This window comes from Pseudorasbora parva, chromosome 25, assembly GCF_024679245.1.
Source record: "Pseudorasbora parva isolate DD20220531a chromosome 25, ASM2467924v1, whole genome shotgun sequence".
Lineage (NCBI taxonomy): Eukaryota > Metazoa > Chordata > Actinopteri > Cypriniformes > Gobionidae > Pseudorasbora > Pseudorasbora parva.
Genome location: NC_090196.1, coordinates 3,035,326 through 3,063,003, shown reverse-complemented (window position 1 = coordinate 3,063,003; position 27,678 = coordinate 3,035,326). Strand labels below are relative to the sequence as shown.

General features: G+C 41.9%; 1 protein-coding gene and 2 gene segments (V, D, J or C); 2 read left to right on the top strand and 1 right to left on the bottom strand.

The window, feature by feature from the left end:
• The first annotated feature begins 679 nt into the window (after window positions 1-679).
• LOC137064393 (immunoglobulin lambda constant 7-like) lies at window positions 680-2,407 on the top strand. The segment is given in 3 exon segments: window positions 680-715; window positions 926-977; window positions 2,085-2,407. Coding segments are annotated over 3 exon segments (411 nt in total).
• A 1,855-nt stretch (window positions 2,408-4,262) lies between these two features.
• LOC137064392 (immunoglobulin kappa light chain-like) lies at window positions 4,263-16,595 on the top strand. Its single transcript, XM_067435723.1, has 5 exons — window positions 4,263-4,296; window positions 7,989-8,159; window positions 13,691-13,770; window positions 15,109-15,160; window positions 16,273-16,595. Exons 1-5 carry the CDS (start codon window positions 4,263-4,265, stop codon window positions 16,593-16,595), a joined length of 660 nt encoding a protein of 219 aa, XP_067291824.1.
• Window positions 16,596-18,165: 1,570 nt separating this feature from the next.
• Window positions 18,166-18,625, bottom strand: LOC137064391 (immunoglobulin kappa variable 3-20-like). The segment is given in 2 exon segments: window positions 18,166-18,479; window positions 18,577-18,625. Coding segments are annotated over 2 exon segments (363 nt in total).
• Between the last annotated feature and the right edge of the window lie 9,053 nt (window positions 18,626-27,678).

Genomic DNA, 27,678 nt, shown 5'->3' with positions numbered 1-27,678 from the left:
GCTGACAATGCAAAGAAGTGGGCAGGATTTACAACAGCTTGTGCTCAGAACACACTCACACACACTAGAGTTACACAATGATCATTTCCATTCTGACTAATGTTATTTGAGTTAGTTCAGTAGTTTTATTTGTATTGTGACTCCTGAGACACTGAGGATGTGCAGATGAACGTCCATCTCTGTGTCCATATTCAGTCATGTGACCATCATCACTGCTACACTTCCACTAGATGAACCGCCATCACTAAAGTCAGATCATGAATCATGAGTCTGTTCAGAAAGTATCAGGACTGATTGTGAATCTCTAATCAGAGTTCATGGTGTCACTCCATCTATCATGAAGCCTCATGTGTGTCTGAAATCATCAGATGGAGAAGAAACAGGCTGTTAAAGATGGAGACATATTAGAGCTTGTTCACGTTTCATGATCTTGTGTGGAGATTCATAACCAGTCCAGATACTTTTAGAACAGACCTTGAATATGAAAACATGCTTGACTGTGGAGAACATGCAAAATACCTTTTCTATTTCCATTGTTGACACTTTCTATTGACTTTGGCTATAATATTCAATAAACTCATGATTTGAGCAGATTTTCACTGAAGATTGAAGTCTGAAGCTGCAGGTTTTTCTGTCAATCCTGAAGATTGAGCTGCATATGAAGAACAGAAGCATCATTATGAGAAACTCCACAACATCATCCATGATCAAAGAGGTCAAAGGTCACCTCAGAGGTCACAGCTCATCAAATATATTTCTTTAAACAGTGTTATATCAGAAATCATTGAGTCAATCTGAATGAGTGAGTGTTGAGAAGAGCTGAGGAGCTTCTAATATCAGTGTGTTGAAGTGTTGTTTCTCTCTCTCTGCTGGAGTGTGTGTTCACTCGAGTGGAATAGAGGTTTTTGTACGAGCGTTTCATTAGATTGTATCACTGTGGTGGACATTCGGTGGAGGAACCAAACTGGTGATTAAATGTAAGTCTTTTTAATTCCTTATTTAAAAATACAGTTTAGATTTCAGAAAGTGTTTTACAGTCGAAACAAGAACAACATTTATTAATGATAATGATTATTAGATATTGTGCTGAAACTTTACTTGAAGCCTTTATGTATAATGCATTATAAAGATATTCATAATGGAGATTATAATGCCTTATATCTTTTCATAAATAATTGTAGCCAAAGTTAAAATGCATTATAATATTTGCAAATTCCTTGTTGCGTCTGAAATTTGGTTGTTTGGCGTGAGTTTTAATGTATTATAATTTCTAAAGGTGTAACAATGAATAGATAATATTATAATGTGTTATAACTGTGGTTACAATTATTCATGAGATCATACATGCATTATAATGTGTTTAACAATTCATAATTAATGCATTAAATACTTTTATAATGCATTGTGTATAAAGGCTTTAAGTGTTTCTGATATTGTGTAATAATTATTTAATCTGAATCAATGATATTGTCATGTTTATACATTCAGAAGAACGGCATTATTCCTTTCAACAACAAAATCTAAACATATTTCCATAAAGCGTCTCACTATGAGTTTATTGAGTTTATTACAGGTTTGTTTTCCTTCATTTATTTCTACACTGAGTTCATATATAGTTCATCTTTTATTGTAGATATCATACATGGAGAAAAGAGATTTGACATCAGAATGTAAATGTTGTACTTTCTGTCGTTCAGTCAATGATACTGAATCTCTTTTGCTCATGTTGTGATTATAATTCAGTGCTTTATAATACAAACACAATTTATGTGTGACTTTTAATTCTGTTTGAAATTGAGTTGAATATCTCAGTAAAATGTAAGAACTTTATGTTGTGAGTTAAAAACTGCTGTAATGAAATCAGTCGGTGTATTACAATGTTCAGTTTGACTGATGAGGTTTGATGTAAATGTATATAGTGATTGTGTCGTTTGTATATTGTATATATATATCAGCTGTAGTGATGTTGAAGGACATGAAGGATCAGATTGTGAGTGTGATTTGTCCTGCTGTTGAAATGCTGTGAATGAAAGTGCAGTGTGTGTTCTTTGTGTTTGTGAATGTGTTGTGTTTGTCTCCTGCAGCTGGTCCCACAGTGAAGCCCTCAGTGTCTCTGCTGCCGCCCTCTTCTCTGCAGATCTCTGGAGACTCAGCCGCACTGCTCTGCCTGCTCAGCTCTTACTCTCCACAGGGGGCGCTGGTGAGCTGGACACTGGACGGGTCAGAGGTCACCGAGGGGGTTCTGACCAGCGCAGAGAGCCAGCAGGACGATGGCCGCTACAGCCGCAGTAGCGTCCTGACCCTCAGCAAAGCACGCTGGGAAGAGGGAGAGGTGTACGTCTGCAGAGTAACACATGATGGAGCTCCTCCTCATGAGGTCTCGTTCCACAAGAGCTCTGAGTGCTGATGTTTCTCTCCTGAAGATGAGCCGTATCTGAGTGTCCTGTGTCAGGCAGGATTCACATGAGTCTAGTGCTGCAGCTGTAGTGATTTACAACTCAATACTGAAAGAGAGCTCGCGTGTGTCAAAGCACTGTGTGATCTTTCAATCTGCTGTGTTTGCTGCAACATTCAATAAAGCTTCTCAACAAGTTCACTTTTTGTCTGACAACATCATTCAAGTAACAGATGAAGATGCAGGTGCTTTTCAGAAGGTTGATGTAGCAGTAAATGTCAAATAAAGCTCTTGGGGTTTGAACATGGTCTCTGGAGACAGAGCTGCTCTATTCTGAGAGGATCACAATCACTCCACCCTGACAATGCAAATGGGATTTTCAGTCTCACTCTTTGATTGGTTACAGGATCTGGACTGGAACAGACCACTTTCACTTCTGCTACACATTTACACTTACAGAAGGGGCTGAACTTTAATATATATAAAAATATAATATAAACCATTAAAAACATGATCTCAAATCAAGAATCAGCCGTTGTGACAGTAATTGTGTAAGAATGTAAATCTTTCTGTGGTCAAATGGAAAGCATCTCGTCCAGACAGCAGAAGTGACTGAATGCAGTCTGTTCAGTTTGATTGACAGGGATCATATATTACACCTAAAACATGATGATCATATTAAAACACTGACTCATTCTCTTCAGAAACACAGATTGATGTTGATTGTAATGATATAGTGTTATTAGTGTGTGTGCTGTGATCAGTGTTGTGTGTGATTGTGTTGTTCCTGATATCATGGTGACATTGATACAATGTTGAGTTTTGATCCAAACCATCATTTTGGTTGAGGTTGATATTTCAGTGTTTAAAGTGTACAGATGATGGACTAATATCAGCGTTTATTGAAGAACCAGGGGTCCGTTGTTCGTTCGTGGCTAACTCAGTTCGCTGGATTTGATTGTTGGCGATCTCCGATTGTTTGGTTCTTTGACGCTCATCCTGGACTTGCTGTCATAGCAACGGCTTATTTCATGTAAACAGGATTAGATGCATCTTGAGCTGATACTTAAAATCTGTCCCAGCCACTGCTTTAATATCAACAGTTCAATAATAATTGCATTAATAATAATAATATAAAAGTTCATTTGAAAATAATATTATAATGTTGTGTAAAAGTTGTGTATAATCCTATAGACACAGTCACTTGATTGAGAGATTTATTTGTGAATTGTGATGGAATAATTTCTTTATAGTTGTATTGGAGGTTTACACACATTGTGCAGTTAGTCTGCGTCGTGCATTAATGTGAGTGATGACGGATATTATGGGATGGCGGATGCAGCTCAAGAGATGCAGATCATTTGATCTTAACTGTTAAGAAACTTTAATTAATGCTGCCACGTAACAAATCTGCTTCAAATTGAATTAAAAATGAAATTACAACATTGAAATTAAATATAAAGGATGTACAAACACTACAAAATAAATAATTGGGAAGGGTGATCATCAAAACATTTAATTAATGGAACTTTTAAGTTGGTTTGTTTGTTTGTCTGTTTCCTTATAAAGATCCAGAAATCGTGTTTTTTCTTTTTTTAATTTGTCAAGTTTTTTTCCAGGTGGCTTTTTTAATAATATGATGTCATTGCGTTGTCTTGACGCCAGCCAATCGCTGCTGATCGTGGTTTCGAGTATCAATCATCTGCCCTCTTCAGGGAACACAGGCACGAGCAGTTATCTCACATAACTTAATCTAGATATTTTAATCCAATCCGCAAATTCGTTCAAAGAACCATATTAGCCAGAGATCAGTTATCACGATTAGATCTGGGATCTGTCAAATCATCTCAGATGTGTTAAGCGAGGTATGAAGAACGGACCCCAGGTAGTGAGCGGTTCAGGTGAGTTCAGATTAATGCAGAGGATCATGGGTAATACTAGACTTGCTTGCAGATGGAGATGGAGATCAGAGGATTGAAGCGAAGGAGACGTTAGAGATAGAATGAGGAGACACTGGAGGGAGGTAAGTATATTGTGGAAGAGTCTTTGAGGTTAGCATAAGCTTGAGGTGTGAACGAGACCGGACAGTGACTGAGAGTGAGTGTGAGCTTCAGTGCTGGCAGTGACTGCGGTGATGATGAGGTGAAGGTGTGTGTGATCAGTGCTCTGGAGATGGACTCGCTGTAACACCAGGTGGCGCTGCAGAACTTTCTCAAAAGTAGGACGACCTCTAGGGGTTAATGTTAATACATTTATTATTATCTTCTTACAGGTCCATCTAATCTGTTCATTTTATGTCATCATTTAAGTATTTCATTTAATATTGTCTATTTTGTACACTCATATGTATTTTTATACAAGACACTGTTTGTGCCTCATCACACACCCGACACAAGTGTGTTTTTCTAGTTTCAGCCCGACGCAGTTAACCAATCAGCTGCTCTGTAGATGATGATGCGATCGCTTCTAAATGAGTTAAAGACCGGCGCCATCTAGAGGCTCATGACAGAACTAGCGCAATATTTTCTTTCTATTGTTTGTTTTCTTATAATATTATTATTGTGTTATATTTCATTTTTGTATTGTGTTGTGTGTGATGGTCCATCAGCAGCTGCAGTATCTCTCAGCTGTATCAGTGCAGTCACTGTGACGTCTGACTGACACAGGTTTTTGTACGACTCTTTATCACTGTGTGAACACACAGCTACTAGGACAGTGTAAACTCTGACAGTAATAATCTCCTGTATCTTCAGTCTGGACTCCACTGATGGTCAGAGTGAAATCACTGCCAGATCCACTGCCACTGAATCTAGATGGAGTTCCAGACTGCCGTTGATTTGCTCCATAAATAAGGAGTTTAGGAGCTTCTCCGGATTTGTGTAGATACCAGCTGAGACATGCAGTCCCTCCACAACAGCAGGGAACACTACTACTAATTTTATATTTTATTCTGACGTCTTGTCCTGGTTGAGCTGTTATTGATGGACTCTGAGTTACTGTGTACTGTCCTCTACACTCTGAAAGAAAACAGAAATGATAAGTATTTGACATTTTTAAAGAATTAATAATTGTTAAAAAAAATTTTTTATCCAAACCTTGAGCAAAGCAAGTGAGAGTCCAGATGAAGATGATGATGGTGTTCATTGTTGTTCTTGTGTCTTGTGTGATGATGAAGATTGTGTTCTGTTCTGCTCTCAGTCATGAAGTGTTAAACTCACAGCACTATAAACACTCTCAGACTGAAGCATGTGCTGACAATGCAAAGAAGTGGGCAGGATTTACAAAAACTTGTGCTCAGAACACACTCACACACACTAGAGTTACACAATGATCATTTCCATTCTGACTAATGTTATTTGAGTTAGTTCAGTAGTTTTATTTGTATTGTGACTCCTGAGGATGGGTATAGTTAAGGTTTTAACAGTATTCTTATCGGTACTTTGAGTTGATAATGAAAAAAAAAAAAAAATTGCGAACAGATTTAACATTGCTTTATTTTTTTTGTAATGTAAAATAAATAAAATAACCACCGATGAGGGCAGTGTGAGAGAGGAAAAACTGTACACAGATTATGGCCCCAATGGTGCTCCACACTGCCAAAGCCTTCCCAATGCAATTGGAATAAACACAAGGGGAAAAAGGCAAGACAATTTACGCGTCGCACCACGCCTCCACCAGCCGGGAAAGTATGGCTGTCAAGTATGAATCTGATTCAGCATGAGCACACATAACAGCCCTCTCTCTGATGCAGCGGTTGACATCTGTCCTCTCCCAGAGCCCCAAATGAAACGCTAGGTCCCCTTTTTTTTTTAAAGGTCCGGCAATCCCGTCTGTAAGCTACCAGCAAGCATAAGAGATAGTAAGTGTGGCCATGAGACGGCACACGGCGCACTGAACACTCAAACACTTATGAAAAAGGCAAGTGAACAACACGTCGACGGGGTCAGTCTCTGAGAGAACATGAACCACCCACGAACACAGTCTCAGCATGCTGCGATGCGCTAGAGGAGTGGGGGCCCACGGAGATGTACTCGGCAGGGTGGCCCCACTGTAATCCTCAGATCACCCAGACTCATCAGCCGAAGTAGCCCTTTTCCGGAGCACCAGAAAAGAAACTAGATCAGGATTTAAGCGAAGGGACTCAACCCTTAAATGTGCTGAAGCACACAGGAACGACTGCGGGAAAACACAGGAGAGATGTGCAGCAGTGGCGGCTACTGGTCTGTCAGAGAGGGGAAGCTCATTTTTGGCCAATTGTCTTATTTATTTAAAAGTAAATTCTGCCCTACGGTCCTTTTCAAGAAAATGGTCTTTTACCCTGTGAATGAATGAACGATCTAAAAAAATATTAAACTCTGTAAAACTGAAACAAGGAATGTGGTGTATAATTGTGTGAAATGTATGATGAAAATCAAGCAATTTCGCCAAGCAAATATCAAAGAAATAGGTTGCAGAAGTTTTTATTTCGACTGAACTTGAGAAATTCGCGATGGGACTGAGCGCGAATAGCTTCAGTGATTCCTTATAGTACAGAATCGCTGTCAGTCAAAAGGAGATGCAGAACCTCCAATCATCACGCAGAAGCTCGGAGTCCGGGCCAGCCCACTCCCCATTCACTCCCAGAGACGCTGAGCGTCCGTGGGCGGGACATAATCGCAGCGTTTATCCAATGACCGTCTAGTTTCGAAGCGCTGAAAAAAAACGTTCAAAGCAGCCCCATTGAAGTCAATGGACGCTGGGCTTCAATAGGGAAATGCACTGTGACGCTGCGGGAATGTATGAGAAGGAAATCGAGTCAGCTGACCTGCTATATGTAACTGATTCTGAACGAACTCGTCTTTGAGATGAACGTTTTCTAACGCATTTTTAGTCAATACAATGTTAATATAATAGTACATATTTGACCATTAATTTTATGACATTATAAGGGAAGCCGAGCTTCCCTTGCAGTCTTAAAGAAATCGCCACTGATGTGCAGGCCTGTGTGTGCTCTCACCATTGGGACGCCCTCACCGAACCAACAGACCAAACAGTGCTGTGAAAACTCACGGCCACCGCTGATCGTGCCGTCCCACCAGCACTCAAAGAAGCCTCTTCTCTCTTTCTCTCTCTCCGAAGTGAATGGCAATAGTGTGTTGCGATCGCCTCCACTTTACGCCCGCGCGGCAGGGTGGAGCGCGAGATGCAAGTCTTCGACGCCAATAGTCATTGCCGCGTTCTCTATATCTTGAAGCTAACTTTATTAACACACAAGGTAAAACAGACACTGAATACAGTAGGGAAACTTAACACGGAACATAAGAAGAAAAAAACACAACACAGATAAATCACTCATTCATCCTTTCACACTTTTAGATCTACCAGGGCATTACATCATGCACACAACACTCAAATAAGGTCAGCACAGATTTGGCAGAACTCGCTGCAGAAGTCTGGGTGGACATCTTCACTAATAATTAAAAAAAGTTCCCCCCTTCTTCCTCGTCCTACATACCACGGTCAACCGTCAACCATCGACCAACTCCACAAACATGCTGGTTCACCTGACGAAGAAGCACAGCATATAAAGTCTGATGACGATGTGTCTCTTCAGGGTTACCATACGTTTGGAACAAACTGTATAGGCCACAAGAGGACAGCAGTCTGTCAGTTCCTCAAGCTGAACCAGGGCAACCTCTTTACCTGGGGAAGAAGTCAAATCAACTTCTGGATTCTTCTGGTTGGATCTGGATCTTGTATTCTGCAGTGAAGACCTTCTCGCTCGGTCAGATGAATCTGACAGTCCTGTAGATGATGTCCCCTCATCTTCTGCTGCCACAGATATTGTTATAGATATTGATATAGATACTTCAGAAGACCTTCCAAAAGTAGAAAAAAACAATAGCTGTAGTTTTACTGGAGTTGGAAAACATGTTTATGTGCCATCAACAGCCATTGATGAACTACTTGATGAACTACACTTCCTCTTAAGTGCTGTGTGTGTGTGTGTGTGTGTGTGTGTGTGTGTGTGTGTGTGTGTGTGTGTGTGTGTGTGTGTGTGTGTGTGTGTGTAACTTACAGCAGTCTTTCAAATCTTTCAAAAACAAAAATCTCGAAGTTGATAGTTTAAATATTACGTAAACTACACAGTAAACAAAATTCAGGTCTCCAATGGAACATTTTCTAGTGACTGATCACATCTAAATTTTTTAGTTGGCCAAATTGAATTTCTGTGATTAAATTGCATCAAATCACAGAAATTAAATTTGGCCAACTGAAATATTTAGAAGCGATCAGTCACTAGAAAATGTTCAATTGGAGACCTGAATTTTTTTTTTTTTACAGTGTAGATGATATACTGTGCAAATCGTCTCTGGTTACGTATGTAACCATGGTTCCCTGAGAGGGAACGAGACGCTGCGTCGAAACGCTAGGGGACGCCTCTTCGTACCATGTCATGAAGCACTTGTGTAATCAGTCCAATAGCGGCACGATACGTCACGGGCGGGTGACGTCATCGACCAGGAAGCTATAAAGCACACCTGGACCAAACAGTCACTAGCTTCTGGAAAAAGCCGAACAAGTCGATCACAGGCATGCCGGGAGTATGGCATCTCGACGCAGCGTCTTGTTCCCTCTCAGGGAACCATGGTTACATACGTAACCTGAGACGTTCCCTATCTCGAGGGAACTTCGAGCTGCGTCGAAACGCTAGGGGACCTCAATACCCACGCCGCCAGAGTCCCAAATGTCTGTATGTGTGAATCAACCCAGAAACACCCGGGACCCCGGTGTAGAGGCTACATCTAGATTGTAAAACCTCACAAATGTATGCGGATAGGACCACCCAGCCGCATCACATACCTCTGACAATGAAACTCCCGAAATAAGAGCCATAGAGGCAGCCATACTCCTAGTGGAGTGGGCGCGGACCCTCATTGGTGAAGGATGTCCGGCCGACTCATAAGCGAGCGAAATAGCCTCGACTATCCACTTGCTAAGAGTCTGCTTTGAAGCCGGTTTTCCCTTGCTCGGGCCTCGGGCCACGGCCACGCTCTCTCTTTGTTTTGCTCGGTGTAGGTTTGAGAAAGGACGTACTCGGCTGAGGCTGCCCCGCCCGACATCCCCAGAGGGACATTTTGATTTATTATATATATATATATATATTTATATTTCACACTCAATATCAATATCCCCCATCAGGTCTGCTTGTTTTATACGCTTGCAGGGCAACCGCCGTATACAAACCGGCGGCTGCCTGATCTGCTGCCGAATATGCCCTACCCACAAAGCCAACTTTTTTTTTCTTTTTTTACCGGCTTGTTGTGGGCAGCTGTGGGGCTGTGTGACGATGCTGACTCGGGGGAGAGATAGCTCGCAAGCGTCTCTTCCCCCCGAGACATCGTCGCCTCTGAATGATAGATGCAGACCCATAATCTACGCGATGCCTCTGCAAACACGCGATCTGAGCCACTAGACTCAACCCCGTAATCTACACGCTGCCTCGGCAAACGCGAGATCCGCGATCGAGTCATAGAATCTATATTGTAGACCCGTGATCTACACACTGCCTCGGCAAACGCGAGATCCGAGCCACTAGATTCAGCCCCTCGTAATCTCAAACATGCTGTCGGCTCGCCATTATATTGTTCTTTCTCTTTCTTATTTTATTTATTTATTTTTTGGCGAACTTCTTGACACTCGGCCGGCCAGTCTAAACTTAACCTGGACACAGTGCGAGTTACACCAATAGCTCCTCTTTTTATGAGTGTGTGTGTGCCGTTTTCTTTTGGCAGATCATCATCAGCGCTAACAACATCCAGTTCCTCGGAGCTGGAGTGCTGCTGCGTTTGTGCCTCAGCGCGAGCAGAAGAAAACCGCAGAGCGTGCTTCCAACTCACTAACTGAGGCATGAGATCCAGTGGGTAAGGGCAGAGATAGGGGATCACCCGTCTCTAACCCCGCCACTAGATCCAACTGCGATCCCCAGGACGCGAGCCTTCGCTGCGCCTCGGCAACAGCGGGACCCGAGCCCTGAGGACCGCGAGCCAAAGCACTCTCCTCGAAGAGTGCCCGGCGTTATCTTAATATGCGCATTGGGAGTCTCTCGGAATGCTCGCAGCCGACCCCCTCGAGAGCTGACTGGGCATGCTCGAGCCCCAAACACATCACACATAGGTCGTGCGTATCCCCACCCGTGATGTAACGTGGGCAGGGAGGAACACAACGCCTATACGGACTTGCCATATTTCTTTATTTCTTTTTTTTTTTTTTGAACACACACACAATAAATGGACATACAATTCACACAGAGCGCTTGTGAAGACACAGAAGCTAGTGACTGTTTGGTCCAGGTGTGCTTTATAGCTTCCTGGTCGATGACGTCACCCGCCCGTGACGTATCGTCCCGCTATTGGACTGATTACACAAGTGCTTCATGACATGGTACGCAGAGGCGTCCCCTAGCGTTTCGACGCAGCTCGAAGTTCCCTCGAGATTGGGAACTAGTTATTTTATTGAAAGCAATAGGGAAAGATGGTCTGCTTGCTGCAGCATATAAGAGAAAATAATGCTTTAAGGAATTGTTAAATATTATTAAGCCAGTGAAGTGTATTCTGGACCAAAAAAGAGCAGGGCCTTTCAGTGTCTCCCATTACTGCAGTCTTTGCAGCATCTACTGGTCCTGCCGTGTGAAATGACATTATCAGTCTCCACAGAACACAGGAAGGTTATTCAGACCCGTCAGAGAAGCAGCGGCATCGCTCTCTAAGAGATGGTGTGGACTTTAAGGACAACACTCTCCTGGCAGTTGAGTTGTGAATTTGTTTAACTTTATGATGAATTTGAACAGTGCAATCACCTGGATACATCACGAAACAAACACAAATTGTGTCGTGTGTACTGGATTCTGAACTTGCCACCAGGCACTTATTCAATATACAGTTTGTACAGTATAACAACTATTACGTCTGCGGAGAGCCCCCACAAATATAGTGATCCAGACGTGTGTGTGTGTGTGTGTGTGTGTGTGTGTGTGTGTGTGTGTGTGTGTGTGTGTGTGTGTGTGTGTGTGTGTGTGTGTGTATGGCCTGAATGGGTAACATTTCTAATGAATTTCAAATTAATAATAATAATAGTAGTTAATAATAATAGTTATAAAAAACATTGCTTCATTTATATATTTGTTAAATTATTTCCACAAATATCTTACATTTTATAAATGTTATTAAATATTATAGTTGATTTTCTTGTTTTATCACATTTTATAAAAAATTAAATAAAAAAAGTAGCACTTTAATACCTAAATGTGATCTAACAAAGGTAAGGGGCGGATGTTAACCACATATGCTGTTTATATTGCTTGTAATTGGGATGAAGTAAACATCTGTTGAGTATTTTAACATGAAATAGTTTGATTGTGTTGAATTAAATACCCAGAAATGCAGCGGGTCCACCAGACCCACGAACACTGGCTGAAGAACAAAAATATGAACACCACACAAGGGTTAATGAATAAACGGTTCGGTCGAGCCGCTGTGATGATGTGCGCTGTTATAATGCGTTGCTATTGGCGACGGCTAGCCTAGAAATCTAGACGCACCCTAGCGGCAGCAAATCTAATCTGCCCGCGAGGGTCGTCTAGCAACTCTCAATACACTTCTGAAATAACATACCACTGGAATGCGCGATTGACCAATCAGAATCAAGTATTTCACAGAGCCGTGTAATAAATAATATTATTAACAAATAAACGTTTGTTTAATCGTTCATAGATGAGTTTCTCAAATATTTTAGAGATACAGGGCAAAATGGATATGGGACGATAATTGCTAAACACCTTGATATCGCCTGATTTAAAAATGGGAATGACTTTTGCAATTTTCAGAGCTTGGGGAATAATTCCGGATTGAAATATAAAGAGATTACATAAGTAAGAGGTTGAATAATATGATCAATGGTCTCCTTGAGGAGGATACTCTTAATGCCATCGTGGCCACGGGCTGAGTTTTCTAAAGAAAAAATATCTCGGACCTCCTGTGTAGTTGGGTTATCACGATTAGGGAGGGAAGAGAACCGCCCGTTTATTAGGCTACATGGATCATTATCAGTCTTCTGGATATTGTGTGCTAAATCAGAACCAATTTTGGTAAAACAATGACTGAAGCCATCAGCTATATGAGTGGGGTCTGATAGACACCTATCATAATCCCTCATCTCTGTGGGTGCAGAGGGCTTCCTATTACCACACAGCACCTGATTTATAATGTTCCAGGTTGATTTAATGTCATTAGAGACACGATTAAACTGGTCTGCATAAAACTTTTTTTTAGTCGCCTTAATTAAGCTTGTGAATTGGGTCCTACATTTTTGGTATGTTTCTATGCGGAGTGGGCTTGGTGACAGACTCATGATACAACCGATTTTCCTTTCTAGATAGTTTCCTCAGTTCACTCAGTATTTGTGTCTTGTTTCGAGTCCAGACATCTAATAATTCTTAAAACAAGAAGTATTTACTAGACAAGCAAAAGTAATTGTCTTGTTTTGGGGAAAAATAACTCAAAATGAAGAGAGTTTTTGCTTAAAATAAGATAAATAATCTGCCAATGGGGTGAGAAAAATAATCTTAAAACAACATTATTTTTTCCCCAAAACAAGAAAATTACTTTTGCTTGTCTAGTAAATACTTCTTGTTTTAAGAATTTTTAGATGTTTGGACTACTGTAGAAACAAGACAAATATACTGAGTAAGAAAAGTGTTTTTTGCAGTGCGTACATAGAGAGAATATTCACACAAACCATAGCTATGTGTTGGAAACATAATTAGTCCGACCGAACAGCAAACGTACCCGTTTCCCTGAAGTCATCAGTTTTATGATCCACTTCTTTAATCACGAGTTTTTCTTATTCTGGGCAGACCGGAGGCTAACATGTGAATATTTATCTTGAATTAATTCGATCTAAATTTGAACAATACAGTTTGGTCAACCTGAATATATTTGATCTGAAATTCTGTAAGTTGATACATTTTTATTGTATCTGAATTTTTGAGCATTGAAAAATATTCATCGATATTCAGGATTTGAGAGGTAAACTCGAATTTAGATTAAATAAATTAATATAAACTTTAGAAACTTTTGCTCAACTCTGCCATTGTGTTGTGTGTGATGGTCCATCAGCAGCTGCAGTATCTCTCAGCTGTATCAGTGCAGTCACTGTGACGTCTGACTGACACAGGTTTTTGTACGACTCTTTATCACTGTGTGAACACTGGACCACTGTGATAACTCTGACAGTAATAATCTCCTGTATCTTCAGTCTGGACTCCACTGATGGTCAGAGTGAAATCTCGTCCAGTATCTGCGGTTCCACTGCCACTGAATCTAGATGGAGTTCCAGTATAACGGCTTGATGCGTAAAATATGAGGAGTTTAGGAGCTTCTCCAGGTTTCTGTGAGTACCAGGCTAAGAAATCATTATTATACACACTACTGCTGGTTTTACAGTTTATTCTGACGTCTTGTCCTGGTTGAGCTGTTATTGATGGACTCTGAGTTACTGTGTACTGTCCTCTACACTCTGAAAGAAAACAGAAATGATAAGTATTTGACATTTTTAAAGAATTAATAATTGTTAAAAAAATGTTTTATCCAAACCTTGAGCAAACCGAGTGAGAGTCCAGATGAAGATGATGATGGTGTTCATTGTTGTTCTTGTGTCTTGTGTGATGATGAAGATTGTGTTCTGTTCTGCTCTCAGTCATGAAGTGTTAAACTCACAGCACTATAAACACTCTCAGACTGAAGCATGTGCTGACAATGCAAAGAAGTGGGCAGGATTTACAACAGCTTGTGCTCAGAACACACTCACACACACTAGAGTTACACAATGATCATTTCCATTCTGACTAATGTTATTTGAGTTAGTTCAGTAGTTTTATTTGTATTGTGACTCCTGAGACACTGAGGATGTGCAGATGAACGTCCATCTCTGTGTCCATATTCAGTCATGTGACCATCATCACTGCTACACTTCCACTAGATGAACCGCCATCACTAAAGTCAGATCATGAATCATGAGTCTGTTCAGAAAGTATCAGGACTGATTGTGAATCTCTAATCAGAGTTCATGGTGTCACTCCATCTATCATGAAGCCTCGTGTGTGTCTGAAATCATCAGATGGAGAAGAAACAGGCTGTTAAAGATGGAGACATATTAGAGCTTGTTCACGTTTCATGATCTTGTGTGGAGATTCATAACCAGTCCAGATACTTTTAGAACAGACCTTGAATATGAAAACATGCTTGACTGTGGAGAACATGCAAAATACCTTTTCTATTTCCATTGTTGACACTTTCTATTGACTTTGGCTATAATATTCAATAAACTCATGATTTGAGCAGATTTTCACTGAAGATTGAAGTCTGAAGCTGCAGGTTTTTCTGTCAATCCTGAAGATTGAGCTGCATATGAAGAACAGAAGCATCATTATGAGAAACTCCACAACATCATCCATGATCAAAGAGGTCAAAGGTCACCTCAGAGGTCACAGCTCATCAAATATATTTCTTTAAACAGTGTTATATCAGAAATCATTGAGTCAATCTGAATGAGTGAGTGTTGAGAAGAGCTGAGGAGCTTCTAATATCAGTGTGTTGAAGTGTTGTTTCTCTCTCTCTGCTGGAGTGTGTGTTCACTCGAGTGGAATAGAGGTTTTTGTACGAGCGTTTCATTAGATTGTATCACTGTGGTACACATTCGGTGGAGGAACCAAACTGGTGATTAAATGTAAGTCTTTTTAATTCCTTATTTAAAAATACAGTTTAGATTTCAGAAAGTGTTTTACAGTCGAAACAAGAACAACATTTATTAATGATAATGATTATTAGATATTGTGCTGAAACTTTACTTGAAGCCTTTATGTATAATGCATTATAAAGATATTCATAATGGAGATTATAATGCCTTATATCTTTTCATAAATAATTGTAGCCAAAGTTAAAATGCATTATAATATTTGCAAATTCCTTGTTGCGTCTGAAATTGGTTGTTTGTCGTGAGTTTTAATGTATTATAATTTCTAAAGGTGTAACAATGAATAGATAATATTATAATGTGTTATAACTGTGGTTACAATTATTCATGAGATCATACATGCATTATAATGTGAATAACAATTCATAATTAATGCATTAAATACTTTTATAATGCATTGTGTATAAAGGCTTTAAGTGTTTCTGATATTGTGTAATAATTATTTAATCTGAATCAATGATATTGTCATGTTTATACATTCAGAAGAACGGCATTATTCCTTTCAACAACAAAATCTAAACATATTTCCATAAAGCGTCTCACTATGAGTTTATTGAGTTTATTACAGGTTTGTTTTCCTTCATTTATTTCTACACTGAGTTCATATATAGTTCATCTTTTATTGTAGATATCATACATGGAGAAAAGAGATTTGACATCAGAATGTAAATGTTGTACTTTCTGTCGTTCAGTCAATGATACTGAATCTCTTTTGCTCATGTTGTGATTATAATTCAGTGCTTTATAATACAAACACAATTTATGTGTGACTTTTAATTCTGTTTGAAATTGAGTTGAATATCTCAGTAAAATGTAAGAACTTTATGTTGTGAGTTAAAAACTGCTGTAATGAAATCAGTCGGTGTATTACAATGTTCAGTTTGATTGATGAGGTTTGATGTAAATGTATATAGTGATTGTGTCGTTTGTATATTGTATATATATATATATATCAGCTGTAGTGATGTTGAAGGACATGAAGGATCAGATTGTGAGTGTGATTTGTCCTGCTGTTGAAATGCTGTGAATGAAAGTGCAGTGTGTGTTCTTTGTGTTTGTGAATGTGTTGTGTTTGTCTCCTGCAGCTGGTCCCACAGTGAAGCCCTCAGTGTCTCTGCTGCCGCCCTCTTCTCTGCAGATCTCTGGAGACTCAGCCGCACTGCTCTGCCTGCTCAGCTCTTACTCTCCACAGGGGGCGCTGGTGAGCTGGACACTGGACGGGTCAGAGGTCACCGAGGGGGTTCTGACCAGCGCAGAGAGCCAGCAGGACGATGGCCGCTACAGCCGCAGTAGCGTCCTGACCCTCAGCAAAGCACGCTGGGAAGAGGGAGAGGTGTACGTCTGCAGAGTAACACATGATGGAGCTCCTCCTCATGAGGTCTCGTTCCACAAGAGCTCTGAGTGCTGATGTTTCTCTCCTGAAGATGAGCCGTATCTGAGTGTCCTGTGTCAGGCAGGATTCACATGAGTCTAGTGCTGCAGCTGTAGTGATTTACAACTCAATACTGAAAGAGAGCTCGCGTGTGTCAAAGCACTGTGTGATCTTTCAATCTGCTGTGTTTGCTGCAACATTCAATAAAGCTTCTCAACAAGTTCACTTTGTGTCTGACAACATCATTCAACTAACAGATGAAGATGCAGGTGCTTTTCAGAAGGTTGATGTAGCAGTAAATGTCAAATAAAGCTCTTGGGGTTTGAACATGGTCTCTGGAGACAGAGCTGCTCTATTCTGAGAGGATCACAATCACTCCACCCTGACAATGCAAATGGGATTTTCAGTCTCACTCTTTGATTGGTTACAGGATCTGGACTGGAACAGACCACTTTCACTTCTGCTACACATTTACACTTACAGAAGGGGCTGAACTTTAATATATATAAATATAATATAAATCATTAAAATCATGATCTCAAATCAAGAATCAGCCGTTGTGACAGTAATTGTGTAAGAATGTAAATCTTTCTGTGGTCAAATGGAAAGCATCTCGTCCAGACAGCAGAAGTGACTGAATGCAGTCTGTTCAGTTTGATTGACAGGGATCATATATTACACCTAAAACATGATGATCATATTAAAACACTGACTCATTCTCTTCAGAAACACAGATTGATGTTGATTGTAATGATATAGTGTTATTAGTGTGTGTGCTGTGATCAGTGTTGTGTGTGATTGTGTTGTTCCTGATATCATGGTGACATTGATACAATGTTGAGTTCTGATCCAAACCATCATTTTGGTTGAGGTTGATATTTCAGTGTTTAAAGTGTGTTGGATCAGCACTGAACATCTGATGAAAGTCCACACACACACACACACACACACACACACACACACACACACACACACACACACACACACACACACACACACACACACGGGTGGAGACAGTGGCGGTTTCTCAATATGTGTTCTTGTGGATCGTCATCAGTCGCTGCCCAAGTCCTGCTCCTCTTCAAAGTTCACATCTCGACTAGTTCAGTTCAAATCCCCGGAGGAGTTCTTGATCCGTCCCTTTTATCGAGGACCCATCGAGAGGAGACTTGTGTGGACTTCAGACAGACCGGGATCCCAGAATGCATCTCACACCAACCAGCAAGCGTCAATAGCGGATGAGAAAGCCTGCATAATTAAAAATACTACTGTTATTGTGTCACAAAATGATGTGCTTGCCTGTGTGTGTGAAGACTGTGCACGAGCCACAAGTTATTAAGCCTACTGTTATTGTGTCCTGCACTGGATAGTTGAAAAATAAAGCCCTTTCTGATCCTCACCACTCACATTTTCTCCACATTTTAGTAAGAGATATAAGATTGTGCTACATGTTCACTTACATCATAATAACTAAATAAAGTGTGTGAAAGGTTTGATCCCCCATTGTGTTGTGTGTGATGGTCCATCAGCAGCTGCAGTATCTCTCAGCTGTATCAGTGCAGTCACTGTGACGTCTGACTGACACAGGTTTTTGTACGACTCTTTATCACTGTGTGAACACACAGCTACTAGTACAGTGTAAACTCTGACAGTAATAATCTCCTGTATCTTCAGTCTGGACTCCACTGATGGTCAGAGTGAAATCACTGCCAGATCCACTGCCACTGAATCTAGATGGAGTTCCAGTATAACGGCTGTTTATGTAATAAATCAGGAGTTTAGGAGCTTCTCCAGGTTTCTGCTGATACCAGGCTAAGTAGCTGCCGTATATTCCTACATCTATATGACACTCTATTGAAGCTGTTTGACCCTGTTGGACAGTTTTAACTTCAGGTTGAGTCAGAGTGACTCCTCTGGATCCTGAAGAAGAGAAAAGAAAATCAATCAGTGTTTAAAACTACTATCATCATATACTTTTACAAGAACACCAAAACCAGAGTCAACATGTTTGTCTTACCTTGAATAAAGAGTGAAATGGTCCAGATGAAGATGATGATGGTGTTCATTGTTGTTCTTGTGTCTTGTGTGATGATGAAGATTGTGTTCTGTTCTGCTCTCAGTCATGAAGTGTTAAACTCACAGCACTATAAACACTCTCAGACTGAAGCATGTGCTGACAATGCAAAGAAGTGGGCAGGATTTACAACAGCTTGTGCTCAGAACACACTCACACACACTAGACATTGAAGATTTCACTTTAAGAATAATCCCAGCTTGCAGGGAACGTTTTCAGAAGTTTGGCTAACATTCCCTAAAGTTGGGTTAATGTTCTGAAGAAAAAATTTGAATGTAATGTTTAATGAATATTTTAAGAATGTTTTCTCATTTAAAAAATGTTCCTGTAGCGTTAAATGCAAACCAAGATATAACATTTTAACTGCAACATTCAAAGGATGTTTTAGTAATGTTTCTGAGGTAACAAGTTGTACAATGATCTTAAAAAAAACATTGTCAAAGTTTCATAATAACAACATTCTCTCCGCCACATTAGGAAACCGTTTTGAGGATATCATTAAGCGATGAGATGTATATCATTAAGCGATAAGATGTTGAATGTTCTTTATAAATGTTCTTCTAATGTGACAAGTTAACAAAATTAGAGGATTTTGCTTGCAACATTTTGAGTATATTTTGAAAATGGTCTTAAATTGAAGTTTTTATAATGACCTCAATATATTGTCCTAATGTTTCATAACAAACAAAGGAAGAACAGTCTCTCCGCCACATTAAAAATGAACATAACAAAAATGATCACTTTTACATTTTTTTTTTTTTTTTGCAGTTCATAATTGTATGTACTTTAGTTTAAAAAAATCATTCTACACTTTCTGTAGCACTGTAATGGTGATCTGAAAGAACGTGTCCGATAGAAACGGTTCTCGATTCTGTACTTTTGATCCGAATGATCAAACGTGTCCGATAGAAACGGTTCTCGATTCTGTACTGGTGATCTGAAAGACCGAACGTGTCCGATAGAAACGGTTCTCGATTCTGTACTGGTGATCTGAAAGACCGAACGTGTCCGATAGAAACTGTTCTCGATTCTGTACTGGTGATCTGAAAGATCGAACGTGTCCGATAGAAACGGTTCTCGATTCTGTACTGGTGATCTGAAAGACCGAACGTGTCCGATAGAAACGGTTCTCGATTCTGTACTGGTGATCTGAAAGACCGAACGTGTCCGATAGAAACGGTTCTCGATTCTGTACTGGTGATCTGAAAGACCGAACGTGTCCGATAGAAACGGTTCTCGATTCTGTACTGGTGATCTGAAAGACCGAACGTGTCCGATAGAAACGGTTCTCGATTCTGTACTGGTGATCTGAAAGACCGAACGTGTCCGATAGAAACGGTTCTCGATTCTGTACTGGTGATCCGAAAGACCGAACGTGTCCGATAGAAACGGTTCTCGATTCTGTACTGGTGATCCGAAAGACCGAACGTGTCCGATAGAAACGGTTCTCGATTCTGTACTGGTGATCCGAAAGATCGAACGTGTCCGATAGAAACGGTTCTCGATTCTGTACTGGTGATCCGAAAGATCGAACGTGTCCGATAGAAACGGTTATCGAGTCTGTACTGGTGATCCGAAAGATCGAACGTGTCCGATAGAAACGGTTCTCGATACTTGATCGAACGTGTCCGATAGAAACGGTTCTCGATTCTGTACTGCTGATCCGAAAGATCGAACGGGTCCGATAGAAACGGTTCTCGATTCTGTACTGCTGATCCGAAAGATCAAACGGGTCCGATAGAAACGGTTCTCGATTCTGTACTGGTGATCCGAAAGATCGAACGTGTCCGATAGAAACGGTTATCGAGTCTGTACTGGTGATCTGAAAGATCGAACGTGTCTGATAGAAACGGTTCTCGATTCTGTACTGCTGATCCGAAAGATCGAACGTGTCCGATAGAAACGGTTCCCGATTCTGTACTGCTGATCCGAAAGATCGAACGTGTCCGATAGAAACGGTTCTCGATTCTGTACTGGTGATCCGAAAGATCGAACGTGTCCGATAGAAACGGTTCTCGATTCTGTACTGGTGATCCGAAAGATCGAACGTGTCCGATAGAAACGGTTATCGAGTCTGTACTGGTGATCTGAAAGATCGAACGTGTCTGATAGAAACGGTTCTCGATTCTGTACTGCTGATCCGAAAGATCGAACATGTCCGATAGAAACGGTTCCCGATTCTGTACTGCTGATCCGAAAGATCGAACGGGTCCGATAGAAACGGTTCTCGATTCTGTACTGCTGATCCGAAAGATCGAACGGGTCCGATAGAAACGGTTCTCGATTCTGTACTGGTGATCTGAAAGATCGAACGTGTCCGATAGAAACGGTTATCGAGTCTGTACTGGTGATCTGAAAGATCGAACGTGTCCGATAGAAACGCTTCTCGATTCTGTACTGGTGATCTGAAAGATCGAACGTGTCCGATAGAAACGCTTCTCGATTCTGTACTGGTGATCTGAAAGATCGAACGTGTCCGATAGAAACGCTTCTCGAGTCTGTACTGGTGATCTGAAAGATCGAACGTGTCCGATAGAAACGGTTCTCGATTCTGTACTGGTGATCCGAAAGATCGGACGTGTCCCATAGAAACGGTTCTCGATTCTGTACTGGTGATCCGAAAGATCGAACGTGCCCGATAGAAACGGTTCTCGATTCTGTACTGCTGATCCGAAAGATCGAACGTGTCCGATAGAAACGGTTCTCGATTCTGTACTGCTGATCCGAAAGATCGAACGGGTCCGATAGAAACGGTTCTCGATTCTGTACTGCTGATCCGAAAGATCGAACGTGTCCGATAGAAACGGTTCTCGATTCTGTACTGGTGATCCGAAAGATCGAACGTGCCCGATAGAAACGGTTCTCGATTCTGTACTGCTGATCCGAAAGATCGAACGTGTCCGATAGAAACGGTTCTCGATTCTGTACTGCTGATCCGAAAGATCGAACGTGTCCGATAGAAACGGTTCTCGATTCTGTACTGGTGATCCGAAAGATCGAACGTGCCCGATAGAAACGGTTCTCGATTCTGTACTGGTGATCCGAAAGATCGAACGTGCCCGATAGAAACGGTTCTCGATTCTGTACTGCTGATCCGAAAGATCGAACGTGTCCGATAGAAACGGTTCTCGATTCTGTACTGGTGATCCGAAAGATCGAACGTGTCCGATAGAAACGGTTCTCGATTCTGTACTGCTGATCCGAAAGATCGAACGTGTCCGATAGAAACGGTTCTCGATTCTGTACTGCTGATCCGAAAGATCGAACGGGTCCGATAGAAACGGTTCTCGATTCTGTACTGGTGATCTGAAAGATCGAACGGGTCCGATAGAAACGGTTCTCGATTCTGTACTGGTGATCCGAAAGATCGAACGTGTCCGATAGAAACGGTTATCGAGTCTGTACTGGTGATCCGAAAGATCGAACGGGTCCGATAGAAACGGTTCTCGATTCTGTACTGCTGATCCGAAAGATCGAACGTGTCCGATAGAAACGGTTCTCGATTCTGTACTGGTGATCCGAAAGATCGAACGTGCCCGATAGAAACGGTTCTCGATTCTGTACTGCTGATCCGAAAGATCGAACATGTCCGATAGAAACGGTTCTCGATTCTGTACTGGTGATCCGAAAGATCGAACGTGTCCGATAGAAACGATTCTCGATTCTGTACTGGTGATCCGAAAGATCAAACGTGTCCGATAGAAACGATTCTCGATTCTGTACTGGTGATCCGAAAGATCGAACGTGTCCGATAGAAACGGTTCTCGATTCTGTACTGCTGATCCGAAAGATCGAATGTGTCCGATAGAAATAGTTCTCGATTCTGTACTGGTGATCCGAAAGATCGAACGTGTCCGATAGAAACGGTTCTCGATTCTGTACTGCTGATCCGAAAGATCGAACGTGTCCGATAGAAACGGTTCTCGATACTTGATCGAACGTGTCCGATAGAAACGATTCTTGATTCTGTACTGCTGATCCGAAAGATCGAACGTGTCCGATAGAAACGGTTCTCGATTCTGTACTGGTGATCTGAAAGATTGAACGTGTCTGATAGAAACGATTCTCGATTCTGTACTGGTGATCTGAAAGATCGAACGTGTCTGATAGAAACGATTCTCGATTCTGTACTGGTGATCTGAAAGATCGAACGTGTCTGATAGAAACAATTCTCGATTCTGTACTGGTGATCCGAAAGATCGAATGTGTCCGATAGAAACGGTTCTCGATACTTGATCGAACGTGTCCGATAGAAACGATTCTTGATTCTGTACTGCTGATCCGAAAGATCGAACGTGTCCGATAGAAACGGTTCTCGATACTTGATCGAACGTGTCCGATAGATCGAACGTGTCCGAAAGATCGAACGTGTCCGATAGAAATGGTTCTCGATTTTGTACTGCTGATCCGAAAGATCGAACGTGTCCGATAGAAACGATTCTTGATTCTGTACTGGTGATCCGAAAGATCGAACGTGTCCGATAGAAACGGTTCTCGATACTTGATCGAACGTGTCCGATAGAAACGATTCTTGATTCTGTACTGGTGATCCGAAAGACCGAACGTGTCCGATAGAAACGGTTCTCGATTCTGTACTGGTGATCCGAAAGACCGAACGTGTCCGATAGAAACGGTTCTCGATTCTGTACTGGTGATCCGAAAGATCGAACGTGTCCGATAGAAACGGTTCTCGATTCTGTACTGGTGATCCGAAAGATCGAACGTGTCCGATAGAAACGGTTATCGAGTCTGTACTGGTGATCCGAAAGATCGAACGTGTCCGATAGAAACGGTTCTCGATACTTGATCGAACGTGTCCGATAGAAACGGTTCTCGATTCTGTACTGCTGATCCGAAAGATCGAACGGGTCCGATAGAAACGGTTCTCGATTCTGTACTGCTGATCCGAAAGATCAAACGGGTCCGATAGAAACGGTTCTCGATTCTGTACTGGTGATCCGAAAGATCGAACGTGTCCGATAGAAACGGTTATCGAGTCTGTACTGGTGATCTGAAAGATCGAACGTGTCTGATAGAAACGGTTCTCGATTCTGTACTGCTGATCCGAAAGATCGAACGTGTCCGATAGAAACGGTTCCCGATTCTGTACTGCTGATCCGAAAGATCGAACGTGTCCGATAGAAACGGTTCTCGATTCTGTACTGGTGATCCGAAAGATCGAACGTGTCCGATAGAAACGGTTCTCGATTCTGTACTGGTGATCCGAAAGATCGAACGTGTCCGATAGAAACGGTTATCGAGTCTGTACTGGTGATCTGAAAGATCGAACGTGTCTGATAGAAACGGTTCTCGATTCTGTACTGCTGATCCGAAAGATCGAACATGTCCGATAGAAACGGTTCCCGATTCTGTACTGGTGATCTGAAAGATCGAACGTGTCCGATAGAAACGCTTCTCGATTCTGTACTGGTGATCTGAAAGATCGAACGTGTCCGATAGAAACGCTTCTCGAGTCTGTACTGGTGATCTGAAAGATCGAACGTGTCCGATAGAAACGGTTCTCGATTCTGTACTGGTGATCCGAAAGATCGGACGTGTCCCATAGAAACGGTTCTCGATTCTGTACTGGTGATCCGAAAGATCGAACGTGCCCGATAGAAACGGTTCTCGATTCTGTACTGCTGATCCGAAAGATCGAACATGTCCGATAGAAACGGTTCTCGATTCTGTACTGGTGATCCGAAAGATCGAACGTGTCCGATAGAAACGATTCCCGATTCTGTACTGCTGATCCGAAAGATCGAACGGGTCCGATAGAAACGGTTCTCGATTCTGTACTGCTGATCCGAAAGATCGAACGGGTCCGATAGAAACGGTTCTCGATTCTGTACTGGTGATCTGAAAGATCGAACGTGTCCGATAGAAACGGTTATCGAGTCTGTACTGGTGATCTGAAAGATCGAACGTGTCCGATAGAAACGCTTCTCGATTCTGTACTGGTGATCTGAAAGATCGAACGTGTCCGATAGAAACGCTTCTCGATTCTGTACTGGTGATCTGAAAGATCGAACGTGTCCGATAGAAACGCTTCTCGAGTCTGTACTGGTGATCTGAAAGATCGAACGTGTCCGATAGAAACGGTTCTCGATTCTGTACTGGTGATCCGAAAGATCGGACGTGTCCCATAGAAACGGTTCTCGATTCTGTACTGGTGATCCGAAAGATCGAACGTGCCCGATAGAAACGGTTCTCGATTCTGTACTGCTGATCCGAAAGATCGAACGTGTCCGATAGAAACGGTTCTCGATTCTGTACTGCTGATCCGAAAGATCGAACGGGTCCGATAGAAACGGTTCTCGATTCTGTACTGCTGATCCGAAAGATCGAACGTGTCCGATAGAAACGGTTCTCGATTCTGTACTGGTGATCCGAAAGATCGAACGTGCCCGATAGAAACGGTTCTCGATTCTGTACTGCTGATCCGAAAGATCGAACGTGTCCGATAGAAACGGTTCTCGATTCTGTACTGCTGATCCGAAAGATCGAACGTGTCCGATAGAAACGGTTCTCGATTCTGTACTGGTGATCCGAAAGATCGAACGTGCCCGATAGAAACGGTTCTCGATTCTGTACTGGTGATCCGAAAGATCGAACGTGCCCGATAGAAACGGTTCTCGATTCTGTACTGCTGATCCGAAAGATCGAACGTGTCCGATAGAAACGGTTCTCGATTCTGTACTGGTGATCCGAAAGATCGAACGTGTCCGATAGAAACGGTTCTCGATTCTGTACTGCTGATCCGAAAGATCGAACGTGTCCGATAGAAACGGTTCTCGATTCTGTACTGCTGATCCGAAAGATCGAACGGGTCCGATAGAAACGGTTCTCGATTCTGTACTGGTGATCTGAAAGATCGAACGGGTCCGATAGAAACGGTTCTCGATTCTGTACTGGTGATCCGAAAGATCGAACGTGTCCGATAGAAACGGTTATCGAGTCTGTACTGGTGATCCGAAAGATCGAACGGGTCCGATAGAAACGGTTCTCGATTCTGTACTGCTGATCCGAAAGATCGAACGTGTCCGATAGAAACGGTTCTCGATTCTGTACTGGTGATCCGAAAGATCGAACGTGCCCGATAGAAACGGTTCTCGATTCTGTACTGCTGATCCGAAAGATCGAACATGTCCGATAGAAACGGTTCTCGATTCTGTACTGGTGATCCGAAAGATCGAACGTGTCCGATAGAAACGATTCTCGATTCTGTACTGGTGATCCGAAAGATCAAACGTGTCCGATAGAAACGATTCTCGATTCTGTACTGGTGATCCGAAAGATCGAACGTGTCCGATAGAAACGGTTCTCGATTCTGTACTGCTGATCCGAAAGATCGAATGTGTCCGATAGAAATAGTTCTCGATTCTGTACTGGTGATCCGAAAGATCGAACGTGTCCGATAGAAACGGTTCTCGATTCTGTACTGCTGATCCGAAAGATCGAACGTGTCCGATAGAAACGGTTCTCGATACTTGATCGAACGTGTCCGATAGAAACGATTCTTGATTCTGTACTGCTGATCCGAAAGATCGAACGTGTCCGATAGAAACGGTTCTCGATTCTGTACTGGTGATCTGAAAGATTGAACGTGTCTGATAGAAACGATTCTCGATTCTGTACTGGTGATCTGAAAGATCGAACGTGTCTGATAGAAACGATTCTCGATTCTGTACTGGTGATCTGAAAGATCGAACGTGTCTGATAGAAACAATTCTCGATTCTGTACTGGTGATCCGAAAGATCGAATGTGTCCGATAGAAACGGTTCTCGATACTTGATCGAACGTGTCCGATAGAAACGATTCTTGATTCTGTACTGCTGATCCGAAAGATCGAACGTGTCCGATAGAAACGGTTCTCGATACTTGATCGAACGTGTCCGATAGATCGAACGTGTCCGAAAGATCGAACGTGTCCGATAGAAATGGTTCTCGATTTTGTACTGCTGATCCGAAAGATCGAACGTGTCCGATAGAAACGATTCTTGATTCTGTACTGGTGATCCGAAAGATCGAACGTGTCCGATAGAAACGGTTCTCGATACTTGATCGAACGTGTCCGATAGAAACGATTCTTGATTCTGTACTGCTGATCCGAAAGATCGAACGTGTCCGATAGAAACGGTTCTCGATACTTGAATCAAGAATCAAGATAATTGATACAGATGATCTATCAGACGTCGAACGTGTCTGATAGAAACGATTCTCGATTCTGTACTGGTGATCTGAAAGATCGAACGTGTCTGATAGAAACGATTCTCGATTCTGTACTGGTGATCTGAAAGATCGAACGTGTCTGATAGAAACGATTCTCGATTCTGTACTGGTGATCCGAAAGATCGAACGTGTCCGATAGAAACGGTTCTCGATACTTGATCGAACGTGTCCGATAGAAACGATTCTTGATTCTGTACTGCTGATCCGAAAGATCGAACGTGTCCGATAGAAACGGTTCTCGATACTTGATCGAACGTGTCCGATAGATCGAACGTGTCCGAAAGATCGAACGTGTCCGATAGAAATGGTTCTCGATTTTGTACTGCTGATCTGAAAGATCGAACGTGTCCGATAGAAACGATTCTCGATTCTGTACTGCTGATCCGAAAGATCGAACGTGTCGGATAGAAACGGTTCTCGATACTTGATCGAACGTGTCCGATAGATCGAACGTGTCCGAAAGATCGAACGTGTCTGATAGAAATGGTTCTCGATTCTGTACTGGTGATCCGAAATATCGAACGTGTCCGATAGAAACGGTTCTTGATTCTGTACTGCTGATCCGAAAGATCGAACGTGTCCGATAGAAACGATTCTCAATTCTGTACTGGCGATCCGAAAGATCGAACGTGTCCGATAGAAACGGTTCTCGATACTTGATCGAACGTGTCCGATAGAAACGATTCTCGATTCTGTACTGGTGATCTGAAAGATCGAACGTGTCTGATAGAAACGATTCTCGATTCTGTACTGGGGATCTGAAAGATCGAACGTGTCTGATAGAAACGATTCTGTACTGGTGATCTGAAAGA

Excerpts from the sequence above, each read along its gene's own strand:
- LOC137064392 (XM_067435723.1), top strand. The coding sequence starts at position 4,263 with ATGAAGAACGGACCCCAGGTAGTGAGCGGTTCAG. Across the intron at positions 4,297-7,988 it reads CCAGGTAGTGAGCGGTTCAG|GGTTACCATACGTTTGGAAC; the intron begins GTGAGTTCAGAT and ends GTGTCTCTTCAG. Across the intron at positions 15,161-16,272 it reads AACCAAACTGGTGATTAAAT|CTGGTCCCACAGTGAAGCCC; the intron begins GTAAGTCTTTTT and ends TGTCTCCTGCAG.